General features: G+C 43.5%; 1 protein-coding gene across 1 annotated transcript in view; it reads left to right on the plus strand.

Moving 5' to 3' along the window:
- The window catches only part of Cenph (centromere protein H), a 14,851-nt gene extending 4,435 nt beyond the window's left edge, over positions 1–10,416 (plus strand). The window contains exons 5-9 of the mRNA XM_008838840.3: positions 2,872–2,928; positions 4,123–4,186; positions 5,556–5,607; positions 8,552–8,715; positions 10,137–10,416. Of these exons, the coding sequence (XP_008837062.1) occupies positions 2,872–2,928; positions 4,123–4,186; positions 5,556–5,607; positions 8,552–8,715; positions 10,137–10,229 (430 nt within the window). The 3' untranslated portion in view covers positions 10,230–10,416. The remainder of the gene's footprint in view (positions 1–2,871; positions 2,929–4,122; positions 4,187–5,555; positions 5,608–8,551; positions 8,716–10,136) is intronic.
- The last annotated feature ends 6,708 nt before the right edge of the window (positions 10,417–17,124 follow it).

Below are 17,124 nucleotides of genomic sequence, written 5' to 3' on the forward strand. Positions count from 1 at the left end.
CTCTTCTTTCTTTCTTTCTTTCTTTCTTTCTTTCTTTCTTTCTTTCTTTCTTTCTTTCTTTCTTTCTTTCTTTCTTCTTTCTTTTTTGAGACAGGGTCTTCCTGTAGCCCCAGCTGTTCTGAAACTAGCTATGTAGACCAGGCTGATCTTAAACTCACAGAGATCTGCCTGCCTCTGCCTCCTGAGTGCTGGGATTAAAGACGTGCACCATCACGCCTGGCTTGTTTCTTTTTTAAAAAATATTTTATTTTTACCAGGCATGCTGGCACATGCTTTTAATCCCAGCACTTGGAAGGCAGATCTCTGTAAATTCGAGGCCAGCCTGGCTACATTGGGAGTTCCAGGACAGCTTGGGCTACAGGGAGACCCTGTATCAAAAAGACCAAAATGAGGGCTGGTGAGATGGCTCAGCAGTTAAGAGCACTGACTGCTCTTGCAGAAGACCTGGGTTTGATTCCCAGCACCCACATGGTGGCTACAAAGCATCCTTAACTCCAGTTCCAGGGGAATCCGAAGCCCTCTCCTGTCCTCCTCGGGCATTGCACAACACGGGTGCACTTACCTACACACAGGCAATACACGCATACACATAAAAATAATAAATAAAAAAATTTTGCCGGGTGTGGTGGCGCATGCCTTTAATCCCAGCACTCGGGAGGCAGAGGCAGGCAGATCTCTGTGAGTTCAAGGCCAGTCTGGTCTACATAGTAAGTTCCAGGACAGCTGGGGCTACAGGGAGACCCTGTCTCAAAAAGACCAAAAAAAAAAAATTTTTTTTAAAAAAGATTTATTGCCAGGTAAGGTGGCCCATGCCTTTAATCCCAGCACACCAGAGGCAGAGGCAGGCAGATCTCTGTGAGTTCTAGGCCAGCCTGGTCTCCATTGGTGAATTCAGGCCAGCTGGAGCTTCAGGGAGACCTTGTCTCAAAAAGACCAAAAAAAGATTGATTTTTTTTTTTTTTTTGTCTTTTTGAGACAGGGTCTCCTTGTAGCTAGCCCCAGCTGTCCTGGAACTCACTATGTAGACCAGGCTCGAACTCACAAAGATCCGCCTTCCTCTGCCTAAGGCATGCTCCACTATGCCTGGCATGATTTATTTTTACTAATATTTAATTATTATATGTAAGGGGGGGTGCACTTGAGTGCATGTACCTTTGGGGCAGAAGAGTACATTGGATCCACTACAGCTGGAGTTATAGGCAGTTATAAGCTGCCTGACATGGGTGTTGGGAACCAAACTTGGATCCTCTGTAAGAGCAGTGTGTACTCTGCTGAGCCATCTTTCTACCCTGATTTTAAGAGATTTTTTTTTTTTTTTGGTCTTTTTGATACAGGGTCTCCCTGTAGCCACAACTAGCTTGGAACTCACTATGTAGACCAGGCTGGCCTTGAGCTCACAGAGATCCATCTGCCTCTGCCTCCCAAGTGCTGGGATTAAAGGTGTACGCCACCATGTCTGGCTTATTATTTTTTAATAATGTGACTGCAGGGGACATATGTGCACCTGAGTGCATAGCTCTGTGTGTGTGTCTGTGTGTGTGTGTATGTGTGTGTGTGTGTGTCTGTGTGTGTGTAGTGTTGGAGATTAAGCCTAAGGCCTTGCACAATCTAGGACATATTCTACCAATTTATAGTGGTATGCTTTAAAGTTCACAATCAAGCTTGGCATGGTGGTACACGAATGCCCATAAGGAGGTAGAGAAAGGTCATCCCCAGCCTGGGGTAATGAGACCTTGTCTCCAAAACAAACAACGACAACAAAAACTCATAAAAATTTCCAGCCACACAAAATTTTGTATTCCCTAAATCTCCCCAGTGCAGGCCCATGCTATCTGTGGGGCCTCAGTGTTTTCCTCAGCCCTACACCAAGGTAGACAGCTGAGGATGGATTCAGTCCCTGGGCAGTGCACAGCCACGTGCTACAGCCTCCTTCCTTTGGTGCCCTTTCATATTTCTATGATTTATTAAAGTCTTTCCTATACAGTACTGGGGTTTTTTGTCTTTTTGAGACAGGGTCTCCCTGTAGTCCCAGCTGTCCTGGACCTCACTATGTAGACCAGGCTGGCCTTGAACTCACAGAGATCCACCTGCCTCTGCCTCCCAAGTGCTGGGATTAAAGGCGTGCACCACCACGCCCAGCAACACTGTTTTTTAAAAAAAATATTTTTATTTTGTATATGAGTGTACTGCCTGCATGAATGTGAGTGCATTGGTGTCATGCAGTGCCACAGAGGTCAGAAGAGGACTTTGGATTCCCCTGGAACTGGAGTTAAGGACGGTTTGTAGCCACCATGTGGGTGCTGGGAATCGAACCCAGGTCCTCTGCAAGAGCAGTCAGTGCCCTTAACTGCTAAGCTATCTCTCCAGCCCCACTGGTTTTTATTTTTATTCATGTGTAAGTGTATGTGTGAATGTCTGCCATGTGTATGTGGGTGTCTGAGGGGGCCAGAAGTGGGGTTGAATCCCTCTAGAGCTGCAGTTAGAGGGGGTTGTGAACTGCTCCATATGGGTACTGGGACCCAAACTCAGTTCCTTTGTAAAAGCAGCAAGTGCTTTTAACTTTGAAGCCATCTCTCCAGCACTATAATACTGGTTCTTTGTTTTTGTTTTTATCCTTTTGGGGTTTTTGTTTGTTTTGTTTTTTGAGAGAGGGTAGGCCTGGCTGACCTGGAACTCACTGTATAGACCAGGGTGTCCTTGAACTCACAGAGATCCATCTACCCCTGCCTCTGGTGTACTGGGATTAAAGACACTGCGTCACCACACCCAGCCGTTTAACATGCTATAAATGTTACTTGTTTTGTACAGTGCAAGCTTTTTTGTGTGTCTTAAGATGCAACTTTTTGTTATTTTTTTTTTTCTTCATTTTAGGATGAAACTTTCAGTTGCACTTAAAAATAACATGGATAACAAGGACACAGAAAGTAGGTATGACTTTTTTTTTTCTCCTGGCTTTGGAAAACGTCAGAATAAGGGAGGTGTGTGCAGTGACTTTAGAGTGGTTTTTTTTTTAGTGTGTGTGTGTGTGTGTGCGCCACTGTACAGGTGTGGAGGTCAGAAGACAGCTTGGGAGTAAGTTCTCTCCTACTATGTGGCTTCTAGGGATTGAATTTGGGTCATTAGGCTTGACAGCAAGCACCATTATCCACTGAACCAGCTTGATGGTCCCCTTAAAACAGTTTTGTGTTTAGGCTGGGCATAGTGGCACACACCTTTAATCCCAGCACTTGGGAGGCAGAGGCAAGTGGATCTTTGTGAGTTTGAGGCCAGCCTGGTCTACATAGTTCCAGGCCAGCTGGGGCTATAGGTTGACCCCGTCTCAAAAAGACAAAAAAAAAAACCCAAAAAACAGTTTAAGAAGCAAGGTGCGGGACAGATTCATCATGCTGATACCCATTGAAAACAGAAAGTTCAGATAGGCCAAGGTAGTTCTTAGAGCAATGTTTTGGAGTTTACAGCTGCTAAAAATGACATGAATGGGGATGTCATTATTTTGGACCTCTCCAGCACCTGGAGTGACCGTGCCTTGGATTCTTATATAAGCAAGCTGAAGCCCAATGTAAGCAGTAAAACAAATCACTCACTTAACCAGCCAGAAGCCACCACCTAACCTTTAGCTAGAGACTTTCACCTTTAACCAAAGAAATGTTTTCTTTGTCTGGCCTTAGTGAATATCTTATAAAAGATCCTTCCTTTGTCTTTTTGCCAGAGAAGAGCACTGAGCCACTTGAGCCTGGTGTCACCCAACTCATAGATCCCTCTCTGCTCAAATAAACATGTTGAATTGTTACTGTGGTTGGTTTTTCATTTTTTGTTTTGCTGTTGTGTTTTTTTGTTGTTTGTTGTTGTCTTTGAGACAAGATCTTGCTATATTGCCCAGCCTTGATCTAATGTCCATAGGCTAATCTCAAACTCGGACCTCCTGCCTTAGAGCCTCCTAAATGCTGGGATTACAGGCGTGTGCCACCATGCCTGGTTTTTATGTGGTTAGGGATTGAATCTAGGCCTTGGATCAAATTTGTGCATGCTAAGCAGGCACTGTACCCACGGAGCTACATTCCCCAGTCCAAGATTGATGATTTTTACTTGGGTTAAGAAGCCGTATTTTTGTTTTCTTCTCAGCGTGCTTACAGATGACATGAAGCACATATTAAAGCTGAATAAGTTGATAATGAAGTTACAGGAGGTAAGGTGGCACAGTGGCTGCTTATATGTTCTCGTGACATTGGTGATAACTTCTTGCTGGTAACTGTATTACACATGATTGAATAAGCTGTCCAAAGGGATGGTATGGTTGGAATTCACTCTCCTGTCATTCTTTTTTTTTTTAATATTTTATTTATTATTTTTATTTTATGTGTATGAATGTATTACTTGCATGTATGTAAGTGCTCTGTGTCATGCAATGCCCACGGAGGTCAGAAGAGGGTGTTAGATTCCAGTGGAACTGGAGTTACAGATGGTTGTTCGCCACCATGTGGGCACTGAGAATCAAAACTGGGTGCTAAGAGCACCAGAGCCATCTGTCTAGCCCCCATTCTTTATTTTTATCACAGCTCTTACATTTTACTACAATTGTAAATTATCAGCTTATAATTTAAGTGACTGTTTTCTTTTTGTTGAGTAGGAATAGGGGAATTGAAAATTGGAGCTTTAGGCAGGGCGTAGTTGCATACACCTGTAATCCCAGCATGTGGGAGATGGAGACAGAAGAATCAGGAGTTCAGTGTCCTTCTGCCTTCCCTAGTGAGTTTGATGCTAGCCTGGGTGCATGAGACCCTGTCTTAAAAAAACAAAGATAAGGGGCTGGAGAGATGACTCAGTAGTTAAGAGCACTGGCTGCTCTTACACAGGACCCAGGTTTAGTTCCCAACACTCATATAGCGGCTAACAACTGTCCGTAACTCCAGTTCCAGGGGATCTGATGCCCTCTTCTAACTTCCACAGACATTGCACAACACAGATGTATTTACATACATGCAGGCAATATACTCATACACGTAAAAATAATAAAATATTTTTTACTTTTTTTTTTTTTGTCTTTTTGAGACAGGGTCTCCCTGTAGCTTCAGCAAGCCTGGAACTCACTATGTAGATCAGGCTGGCCTCAAACTCACTGAAATCTGCCTGTCTCTGCCTCTCAAGTGCTGGGATTAAAGGCATATGCCACCATACCCGCCTCATGAAATATTTTTTTGAAAAAACAAAAAACAGAGCCAGGGTGTGATGGTGCACACCTTTAATTCCAAACTCAAGAGGCAGAGGCCAGCCTGGTCTACATGTGAGTTCCAGGTCAGCTGGGGCTACAAGGAGACCCTGTCTCAAAAAGACCAAAAAAGGTAAGGTGGCACATGCCTTTAATCCCAGCACTGGGGAGGCAAGCCTAGTCTATATAGTGAGTTCAAAGGCAGCTAGAGCTATGTAGACCCTTCCTCAAAATAAAAATAAAAGATAAAGGAATTGGAGATTTAGAAAATATGAATATGTGAAACTCTGTGATGTGTTGTAGATTCATTATTCAGTAATATGATTTAGTCTTTTTATTTTAATAACAGGAATCTTGGGAATTAGAGAAAAAGCTGCTTGATGTAAGAAAGAAGAGACTGCGTATGTAGAGTACTTTACCAAACATTTTTTACAGTTTGTGTGTGTGTGTGTGTGTGTGTGTGTGTGTGTGTGTGTGTGTGTGTGCGTGTGTCTGTGGGAGACACGCCCCTATCTCTACTCAACCCTCTCACCCGCTTTTTTTTTTTATTTTCAGATAAGTGCCCTTATCTACTGAACCATCTCACTGGCCTTTATTTTTTATTTTACTTTAATTTGGGGGGTAGACACATTTGTATCGACTTTGGAGATTGTCTTGTTTTTGCTTCTCTGTTGGTAAGATAAAACACTGACCAAAAAAGATTCTGGGAGGAAGTGTTTATTTCATCTTATAAATTACAGTCCATCATTGAGGGAAGCCAAAGCAGGAAGGAAGCAGAGACCACAGAGGAATGCTGCTTCCTGGCTGCTTCCTGGCTTCCTCAGCTACCTTTCTCACACAGCCAAGGCCCACCTGCCTAGGGAAGGAGCCACCACAGTGGGCTGGACCCTCCCACAGCAACTGGTAATTAAGAAAATGGCTCACAGGTATGTCCACAGGCCAATCTGATTGCAGCAGTTTTTCAGTTGAGGTTTCCTCTTCCCAGCTGTCCACAGTTTGTGTCAAGTTGAGTTTGTACTTGGCAATTTAAGAAATAGAATGCAAAATAGATTTTTCAGTATTTATTTTTAGAACTGTAAATCATGGCCAGGTATGGTGGCACAGGGCAGTCATCGCAGCACTCCAGAGGCAGAGGCAGGCGGATTAGGAATTCAGTTCATTCTCTGTCTAGTGAGTTGAGGGCCAGTCTAGGCTATGTAGCATGCAGCACACTAGATAGGAATTCATAGCAAGACCCTGTCTCAAAAAAAGATTATTACATGAGATTACTTTGTTTTGAGCCAGGGTCTCACTATATATTCCAGGCTGGCCTGGAACTTGCTATATATAGACCAGGCTGGCCTTGAGCTCAGAGATCAATAGGCCGACCTCTGCCTCTACCTCCTAAGTGCTGGAACTAAATTTCTGTGCCACCACACCCAGTCTGAGATTACTTTTTGTTTGAAACTATTGGAATGTTTATTTCATAGATATATACATTGTCTGTAAAAAATAAATAAAAGATAAAAATAAATTTAGAAACTGGACTTAGTGGTTAAGAGCATATACTGCTCATCTTTTTAGAATTTTTAGAAACGGGAAAAATAGACCTAGGAAAAACTAAATTTTAACCTTTGCAGTCATTAGAATCTCTGTTGCTTTCTGGTTCCAGCTTGCCACAAAAGGCCTATCATGAGGTGAGCAGTTCTGCTCTGCCTCAAGAGTCTGTCTTTCCTCAGGTACAAACCTCTGAAGCAGTCACTACATTTAGGGCAGGGATTTTTGTGTTCAATAGTTCAAAGACCCCAGGCTGACTCCAGATTGTGACTAAAGGTGTCTCATTGGTTACAGATTGGATTCTTCATAAATTTACCAAATCAAGGATTCCAGATAAAATGTTTCACCTACAGATCGTGAAAAATGCTGGAGATCCACACTGCCCTCATGAAAGAAAAGTAGAAAAGAGCAGCAACATGGGAAAACATAATGATAGGGATGCTTGGACTGTAAAAAGTAAACATCCCCCAAATTCACAGTGTCCCTTCAGTGAATGAAAAACTGAAAGTGGCTAAGTGTTTAATAAGAATCAAGCCTCACTGGAGAAGTGGCTCAGGAGTTAGGAGCACTGGCTGCTCTTGTAGAGGACCCAGGTTGAGTCCCAGTACCCACATGGTAGCTAACAATCATTGTAAATCCAGTTCCAGGGGTATCTGACACCCTCTTCTGGCTTCCACAAGCACTGCATGCATGAGGTACCCTTACATGCAAACACTCATACACATAAAAATTAATTAATTAAAAAAAACATAATAAGCAAGCCGGGCGTGGTGATGCACACCTTTAGTCACAGCACTTGTGAGGCAGAGGCAGGTGGATCTTTGTGAGTTCAAGGCCAGCCTGATCTACATAGTGAGTTCCAGGCCAGCTGGTGCTACAGTGAGACCCTGTCTCAAAAAAGACAAATATATATATATATATATGAACAATAATAAGCCCCAGGGCCTGGAGCTGTAGCTCAGTTGATAGAGGGTTGCCTAATAAGCACCAAACCCTGGGTTCCATCCCAGCACCACATAAAGCCTGATGCGAAGGCTAGCTTTCAGAAAGTGAAGGAAGGAGAATCAGAAGTTCATGGTCATCCTCAACTGCATAGAGAGTTTGAGGCCATCCCAGGGTACGTGAAACCCTATCTCAAAATAAAATTAAAAAATTGTTTTATTTTTTAAGACTAAGAACAAAGACGAGCGTATTGCCTGCATGTAAGTAGGTATACCCTTGTCATGCAGTACCCAAGAAGAGGGTGTTGGGTCCCCTGGAACTTGAATTATAGATGTTTGTTAACCGCCATGTGGGTGCTGGGAATTGAACCCAGCCCTCTGCTTAGCTCTTAACTGCTGAACCATGTCTCCAGACCCAAGTGTGTCTTTATTTTCTTCTGTGTTGCAAACTGTTTTCAGTTAAAAAGACAGGCAGAGTTTATTGATATTATAAATAAATTCAGACTAGGTAAATTGATATTATAAATAAATAAATTAAAGGCACATGCCTTTAATACCAGTACTCTAGAGGCAGAGGCAGACAGATCTCTGTCAGTTTGAGGCCAGCCTGACCTACATAGCAAGTTCCAGGCCAGCCAGGGCTACGTAGTGAGGCACTATCTCAAAAAAGAAAGTTATATTTAATACAGTTTTTATTTATTTTTTTCTTTTTAAGACAGCTCCCTGTAGTTCCAGCTGGCCTGGAACTCTGATGTAGACCAGGCTGGCCTCAAACTCACAAAGATCCTCCTGCCTCTGCCTCCCAAGTTCTGGGATTAAAGGTGTGTACCACCACGCCCACCTCATTATTTTATTTTTAACCTAACAGAATTAAAACAAGCCTCAGGAAGCAAACTTTCACAACTACAAATGGAGAAGAACAAACAGAAAGAAGATTTGGAAAGTATGAAAGATTCAGACATGATAAAGACCATGCAAAAAAATCTACAGAAGGAAATAGAGATTGCTACAGTTGTTCAGCATGTGTTCCAGGTACCATTTATATAGATTAAGAAGGGAGATAGCCAGGCATGGTGATGCAGACCTGTAATCCCAACACTTTGGAAAAAAACAGGAGGATCAGGAGTTCAAGGCTAGCCTGAGCTACATGAAAAACCAGAAACAAGTAAAAGACTATGCCTTAAACGAACCTTTTTTTTTTTTTTTTTTTTTTTTTTTTTTTTTTTTGGTCTTTTTTTTGAGACAAGGTCTCCCTGTAGTCCCAGCTGGCCTGGAAATGCTGTGTGGACCAGGCTGGCCTCGATCTTACAGAGATCCACTTGCCTCTGCCTTGAGTGCTGGGATTAAAGGTGTGCACCACCATGCCCAGCCTTTTTAATATTTTTTATACATAAGTTTAACATTTATTCTCTAAAATCTATTGAAATTTTATTCCAATCAAGAATTTATTATCATTGAGCCATTGTTTCTCAAAGGATAATGACTAGAATTTTTGTTAATTATGACCCTAATCATTCCTCATGTCTGCCACAAAAAGTTTTTCACATTTTTTTAGAGACCTGAAATTTTTCAAGGGCTGAACTAAGCCCTTTTATCTCTTTTGAAAATAAAGCATATTATATATGGGTAAGGTACTGTTTCACTGGAGGAAGCTGCAAGTGTAAAAGAGCAATGCAGAGTTAGCTCTGAACCTGGCAGCAGCACTGTCCCTGGCACCTATGGTCAGTCTTACTGCAAGTATTATAAGTAGAAGCTGTCCAGGAAAACCTAAGAGGTATAAGAAATGATGGTAAACCCTACAAGTATCATTCAGCACTTTGGGAATCAAGACTGACTCCCTGGGGCTGGAGAGATGGCTCAGCGGTTAAGAACACTGTTCTTGCAAAAGACCTAGGTTCGATTCCCAGCACCTATATGGCAGTTAACAACTGTCTGTAACTCCAGTTCCAGGGGATCCGACAGCCTCTTCTGTCCTCCGTGGGCATTGCACAACATGGGTGCACTTACCTACATGCAGGCAATATAACACATACACATAAAATAAAAATAATAAATAAAATACTTAAAAAGACTGACTCCCTGTTCAAAGTGGGAATGGAGATAATAGTGCTACATGCCTAGTAGATGTTCAATAAACATTAGATAAGAGCAGTGAAAGAGTCTTGGCGATAGTGCTCAGTTGGTAGAGTATTTACTCGGCAGGTACAAAGCCCTGGGTTTGATTCCAGCATCATATAAACTGGGCGTATAGGCTGATACCTGTAATCCCAGCCCTCTGGTGGAGGCAGGAGGATCAGAAGTTCAGTGTCACCCTCATGTACATAGCGAATTTAGTGCCAGCCTGGGGTACATGCAACCCTATCTGGGGGGGAGGGGAGGGGGATGGGGAAGATGAGTGAAAGGATTTGTTAAAAGTTTTAAAAATACTTACAATTTCTTTTTTTGAATTGCAGGCCCTCATTTTGGGGAGTAAAACCAACTGGGCAGAGGATTCTGCTTTCAAGGAAATTGTGCTACAGCTTGAGAAAAACCTTACCACAATCTAACAAGAACCCTAGTTTGGCATTTTAACATTGTTTGTGCTTGGTCTGACATTTAAAGAGCAAATTTCAAGGGAAATGTATTCGTGTCTTTGGAGCCATTCTAGTGCTGTAATTTCTGTGGCTTGAATTGACAAGGTGTTATGGAATCTTTTGTTTTAAATATCATTAAAGTGACTGGCCTACTCTGAAAGAGTCTGAAAATCTTGGCCTTAGAAAACAGGGATCTGGTCCAGCTTCCATAGAATGTGGCCTTTTAGCACTTTCTTGGCAGTTCCACTAATTGTTTGGAATACTGTGCAGCTGTGCATTGGTTTGTCAACCAAAACATTCAAAAACTATATCCAAAGTATTAAGGGGTGTTAGAAATGCATCATGGAGTTCCCAAGAAAACACAGAATCTAAAGCATTTCAGCAAGGCAGTGTTTTCCTTGGGCAGAAGGGTGTCAGGCTGCTCTGAATCCTGCAAGCACAGCTTGTTAAGATGGCCTCTCCCTTTTATACCTAGTGGAAAAGAGCTTGGCCATCCTTCCTTAGTCAAGGTTCAACTTCACAATCTAAACCTGACTGGCCAATTAAAAAGGGAAGGAGGCACTTTAGTAAGATTTTTTTTTTTTTTTTTTTGGTCTTTTTGAGACAGTCTCCCTGTAGCCCCATCTGGCCTGAACTCACTATGTAGACCAGGCTGGTCTTGGAGTCACAGAGATCAGCCTGTTTTTGCCTCCCAAGTGCTGGGATTAAATGTGGGTGTCACCACGCCTGGCCATAAGGTTTTTTTTGTTTTTTTTTTTTAATGTGTATGAGCGTTTTGCCTGCATGTAAATGCACCCATGTGTACAATGCCCACAGAGGCCATAAGAGGGCGTCAGTTCCCCTGGAACTGGAGTTAGCTGTCATGTGGGTGCTGGGAACTGAATCCAGGTCCTAGGCTTTCCCTTTTTGGTTCAAAGCATGATCTTAAAGATATGTTCAACGTAATGGATGTAATCCAGGGTTCCTACACCATATTGGCACATGTTGGTGGCCCTTTGTGCCCTAAATCTATGCCCACAGGGTACAAATTAAAAGCTGCAGAGTGGTAGGGCGTGGTGACACATGCCTTTAGTCCCAGCACTTGGGTGGCAGAGGCAGGCAGATCTCTGTGAGTTCAAGGTCAGCGTGGTCTACATAGTGAGTTCCAGGCCAGCTGGGGCTACAGGGAGATCCTATCTCAAAAAGACCAAAAAAAAAAAAAAAAAAGGCTACAGAGTGAAAATTGGTTTGGATCCCTTTCATTTGTTTGGCTTTTCTGTTTCTTTGGTTTTTTGTTGTTTTTTTTTACTCTACATGTATTCCTGTGAATAAATCCTTGTTAAGTTAATCCTTCAAAAAAAAAAGGAGGGCTTACTGTTTGAATCTGATACGAACCCCACAGGCTCATGGTGGACTCTGTCTGTAGCTTGTGGTACTATTTTGAAAGCTGAGATGCCTTTGAAAGATGGGGCCTGTCTGTGGCTGTAACATGCATAAGGTCCCATGGTTGGATCTCCAGCACTAGGGAGAAAAAAAGAAAAGTGGGACCTGGCTGGCAGAAGTAGCCATTAGGGTGGGAACTCACTGTGTAGACCAGGCTGGCCTTGAACTCACAGAGATCCACCTGCCTCTGCCTCCCGAGTGCTGGGATTAAATTACATTATTTGAGTATTGCTGGGGCTGGAGATTCTGTCTCAAAAACAAAACGAAGTAAAGCAAAACAAACTGAGCCAATGCAAAACATAGCTCTTGCTCCAAAGGAAATAAGAAATAGCTTAATCTGAGCCAAATATGAGTGACCATGGCCAGAGAACACTGCACTCACATTGCCCCAATGCCATGCTCCACTGAGGAAGTGGTTACATGAACTTTTTATAGTCACAGAGCAAAAGAAGTCATATCACTAGGCACTGATTATCATTGATGCGGACATTAGGTAGCTCACAGTTAAGTGGGGAAATCTCCACTACAGTCTCGGATGCTGTTGGGTTTTGAGTGTGAAATGTTCCCCACAAGTTCATGTGTTTAGACACTTGATCTCCAACTGGTGGTGCTGTTTTGGAAGGTTGTGGAACTTCTAGGAGGTGGAACTTCAGTGGAGGAGCTGAATCACTGGGGACCAGCCTTGAGATTTTATAGTCTATCCCCATTTCCTGTTGATTTTCTGCTTCTTAGCTGCAGGTGCAAAGTGACCAACTGCCTCACACTTCTGGTTGCCATGTTCCCCCCCAAGAGGAACTGTATTCTCTCAAACTATGAGCCAGAATGAACCTTCCTCCTTTAAGTTGCTTCTTGACAGGTATTTGGTAACAACAATGAGAAAAAGAATTAATACAGATGTTATACAATGACATTCTTAGCTTTGGAGTTGGTGGTAGCTAGTAGTCTGATAATAACTTAATTAGTACACTCTAAATATAATACTTAAAAAGATGTTATTTCAGGGCCGGAGGGATGGCTCAGTGGTTAAGAGCACTGGCTGCTCTTGCAGAGGACCCAGGTTTGATTCCCAGCACCGACATGGTGGCTATGAACCGTCCTTAATGCCAGTTCCAGGGAAATCCAAAGCCCTCTTCTGACTTCCATGGCACTGCATGACACAGGTGCACTCACATACATGCAGGCAATACATGCATACACATAAAATAAAAATATTTTAAAATTAAAATAATAACACTTGGGAGGCAGAGGCAGGCAGATCTTTGTGAGTTTGAGGCCAGCCTGGTGTACATAGTGAGTTCCAGTACAGCTGGGGCTACAGAGAGACCCTGTCTCAAAAAGACAAAAAATAATAAACAATTGGAAGGCAGAGGCAGGTAGATCTCTGTGAGTTCCGGGCCAGCCTGGTCTACCCAGTGAGTTCCAGGACAGCTGGGACTACTGGGAGACCCTGTCTCAAAAAAAGACAAAAGAATAATAATAAAATAAAATGAAAATGTTCTTCTAGATACAGAAGTGGTAAAGGGGACTAAAGATAGCCTGAGATAATTTTGGCTGTTGATCTATAACATTCCAATTCGCCACAAATCTTGGAAGTTCTGGTCTGAATCCTGGAATCAGGCTGCAGATTCTTGAACATGGTGGCTTTTGCAGAAAACTTCAATTCATGCATAAGATGGAACATGCAGGTGGATGCCTCTAAGGGTTTAAAGTTTTGACTTCTCAGACCACTGAACTCTCCAAGCCTGAGGAAGTATCACCCCTTTTAAAAGCCAGTGCCCTTCCTCCTCCACCCTTCGTTTTGGCACACAACCTGCTAGAGGCCGCCTAATCTGATACCTCATCCTACCCTTTGGCCACGCTGATTTGATAATTAGGCTTCACTTGCATCATGACCTCTATAGACAGGATGCTATTAGGAGCAGTAAGGGTTAGCCAGCATGTAGGGACAGGAGCTGGAGGTGACTATGGGACTAGATTTGGGGGACACTTTACTCAAAGGAGCTATGACATAAGATCGGACTGAAAGGAAATAATTTGTGTGGGCATCTGCCTTGGAATATAAGAGTTTACACTTTGCCAAAGAACCCCAAGGTTTGGTGCAAACTCACTGCTATAGTTTCTTCTAGAAGCCCAAAGAAAGTCTCCAACACAACAAAACTGAAAAACCTGGATTGCCGTAGCAAATGTGGAGGAAGGGATTGAAAAAATCTCAAAAAGGGCTAGGAATGCAACTAGGTTGGTAGAACGCCTGCCTAGCATGCACAAGATGAGGCCCTCGGTTCAAAGCCCAGCACATTATAGGGTATGGTGGTACATTCCAATAGTCCCAGCACTGGAGAAATGGAGGCAAGAGGGTCAGAAGTTCGAGTCCAACCTTAGCTTCACAGCAAGTTTGAAGCCAACATAGGCTGCACGAAACCCTGCCGCTGCCCCCGCCCCCCGAAATAAGAAGCTGGAGGAAATGGGTCTGCTGGAGTGGACATGTTTTCTGATACAAGAAAATGCAACAAAAAAGAAGGGAAAGAAAGCTGAATGTAATCCCAATACTTGAAAGACTGACGCAGGAGGATCCCAAGTTAAAGGTCAGTCTAAGCTACATAGCAAGACCCTGGAAAGAAAGAGGGAGAGAGGGAGAGGGGGAGAGAGAGAGAGAGAGAGAGAGAGAGAGAGAAGGAAGGAAGGGAGGAAGAGGAAGGGAGAGAAGGGAGAAAGGAAGGAAGGAAGGAGGGAGGGAGAGGGAAGGAGGGAGGGAGGGAGAAAGTGCAAAAAGACACAAAGAGACATTTCAACAAAAAATAAGCAAACAAGCACAAGAGATAATACAGCACCAAAGAAGCACAGGAAAGATGTGCTTTCAGAACTAGGTAGGAGGGCAGTGCCCCAGGGACTCCAGATGCAGCTGACACTGGATTCTAGGCCTGGGCTCTTCCTGAAGCCTGGAGGGACATGAGCCACAGCTTCAGACAGAACATTGGATAGGACCAGTTTGCCTAGCGGCTCCTTGCCTCATACGCTACCTCTGACCTGGTCTGGCCTAGTCACTGCTGACTCTGGCTCTGCTCGCCACAGGGATGACTGTGACAAGAAGGTGAAGTAAGTGGTCAAATTGATGCTCAAAGGCAGCCCTGCAAGCTTCAATATCACATTTACCAGCAGGGATAGAGAAAGGTCCACCTGCCTAGGTGTTTAACCAAATTTGACACTAAGGTCTCTGAAACAAAGGGCTTAGTGAACTATGTAGACACCAACCAGAAAATGAGGAACCAGTCCTAGGACACATTCCCACAGCAGCGTGATCAGACAGTACTTGTGAAAATGTCCATTACCTAAGGAGCTACAGTTGTCTAACATTTTGTGAGGAGGAGACATAAAATAGTTACATTAGCCCTTGGGGCTGGAGAGATGGCTCAGCAGTTAAGAACCCTAGACGTTCTTGCAGAAGACCCAGGTTCGAATCCCAGCACCCACATGGCAGCTAACAACTGTCTGTAACTCCAGTTCCAGGGGATCCGACATCCTCTTTTGTCCTCCATGGGCATTGCATGACACGGGTGCACTTACCTACATGCAGGCAATACACGCATACACATAAAATAAAAATAATAAATAAAATAAATAAATAGTTACATTAGCCCAACATTGGCTGTACACGAGACAGACAGAACCATGAGAATGGGACAAAGTCCTGGAATAGCTTAGTCCCTGAAGAGAGGTTTTCTACTTCTTAGTTGGTTGATTCCCAAACCGGAATGCAATGTAGCCTCAACGGTTGGTCTTCAAAGTCAAAGTAAAGCATAGCTCCTGCTCCAAAAGAAATAAAATAAGAGTTTATTCTGTGACTGGAGAGATGGCTCACCAGTGAAGAACACTTGCTGCTCTTGCAGAGGGCCCGCATTCCATTCCAAGTGCCCACATGCTGCCTCATACCCATCTATAACTCCAGTTCTAATGGATCCGACACCCTCTTCTGGTCTCCCCAGACATCAAGCACACACGTGGCACACTTAGAGACAAGCAGGGGAGCACACAAAATAGTATTTTACAGCAAAGCAGGGAAACACTGCTATATATCTCAGATGCTGTCTCATGACATCCTTAACTTTGGGTTTGATAGAAACCAAAGGTGTGTTAAATTAATACATTTCAAGAGTCTTGCCTAGGGGGCTGGAGAGATGGCTCAGCAGATAAGGGCACTGGCTGCTCTTGCAGGGGACCCAGGTTCTATTCCCAACACCAACATGGCGGCTAACTGTCATTACTTCTCACCTTCTTGGGCATTGCACAACATTGGTGCACTTACACATGCAGGCACTACACTCACACATAAAATAAAAATAATAAATAGAATTTTTTTAAAGAGTCTTGCCTAAGGCAGGGCGTGGTGGCGCATGCCTTTAATCCCAGCACTCGGGAGGCAGAGGCAGGCAGATCTCTGTGAGTTTGAGGCCAGCCTGGTCTACATAGCGAGTTCCAGATCAGCTGGGGCTACAGGGACACCCTGTCTCAAAAAGACCGAAAAAAAAAAAAGAATCTTGCCTAATAGTCACAAAATGTTATGTCAGACACAGAGATTGGTAATGTTAGGCAGGAGGTTAGCTCCAGGAGAGACTAACCAACAGACAACAAAGATAGGACATATGGAGCAACGGGTGGGTCAGCTCAATGCCCTGAAACTGAGTGCAGAGATAATGATTGTGGTTGACTGGTGGTCAAGACAAAGAGACAGAGGTAGGGGACAGTGGTACAACTAGTTAGGCCAGATTAAAGTAACTGCAAGATCCCTTCTCTAAGGGAGCATGTAGACAGTTGTGACCCTTTTCCCCTAATGATTTTCAATTTTAGGGGTACCTAAACTCCATGCATATACTTTTTAATTTATTTTTATTTTATGTGTATAGTGTTTTGCCTGCATGTATAGCAGTGCACTGGTGTATGCAATGCCCACAGAGGTCAGAAGAGGGTGATGGATCCCGTGGAACAGGATGTTAGTCACCATGTGGGTGCTGGGAACTGAACCTAGGTCCTCTGCAAGAGCACCCAGTGGTCTTAACTGCTGAGCCATCTCTCAAGCCCCTCCATGTATAATCTTGCATCTTATTTAACTGCTTGCATGTAAGAGATTGAATTCTGGGTGAAATACGCTCCTGAGACAAGCATGCTCAGGAGTGCTCACCCTATGGGAGACACAGGGAGAGGCAAGAGGGAAAAGAGAAATGCAAGACCCCTGCCAGCCAGGGTTGAGGCCCCTGCTCCACTTGGCCTGGCTTTTTTGTTTTGAAGTTTCGGTTTTCTTTTCTTTCTTTTTTTTTTCCTCAATAAAATCACTTTATTTTAATTAACTCACAAATGAAACATAATACAACTGGTTTAAGAAGGCCAAACACTTGGCCAGCCCCCAACTTCACACGTCTCAGTGAACTATTCTGTGGGCACACTCTTCCACGGC

Source organism: Nannospalax galili, unplaced genomic scaffold (genome assembly GCF_000622305.1).
Source record: "Nannospalax galili isolate Female #2095 unplaced genomic scaffold, S.galili_v1.0 scaffold518, whole genome shotgun sequence".
NCBI classification, from domain to species: domain Eukaryota; kingdom Metazoa; phylum Chordata; class Mammalia; order Rodentia; family Spalacidae; genus Nannospalax; species Nannospalax galili.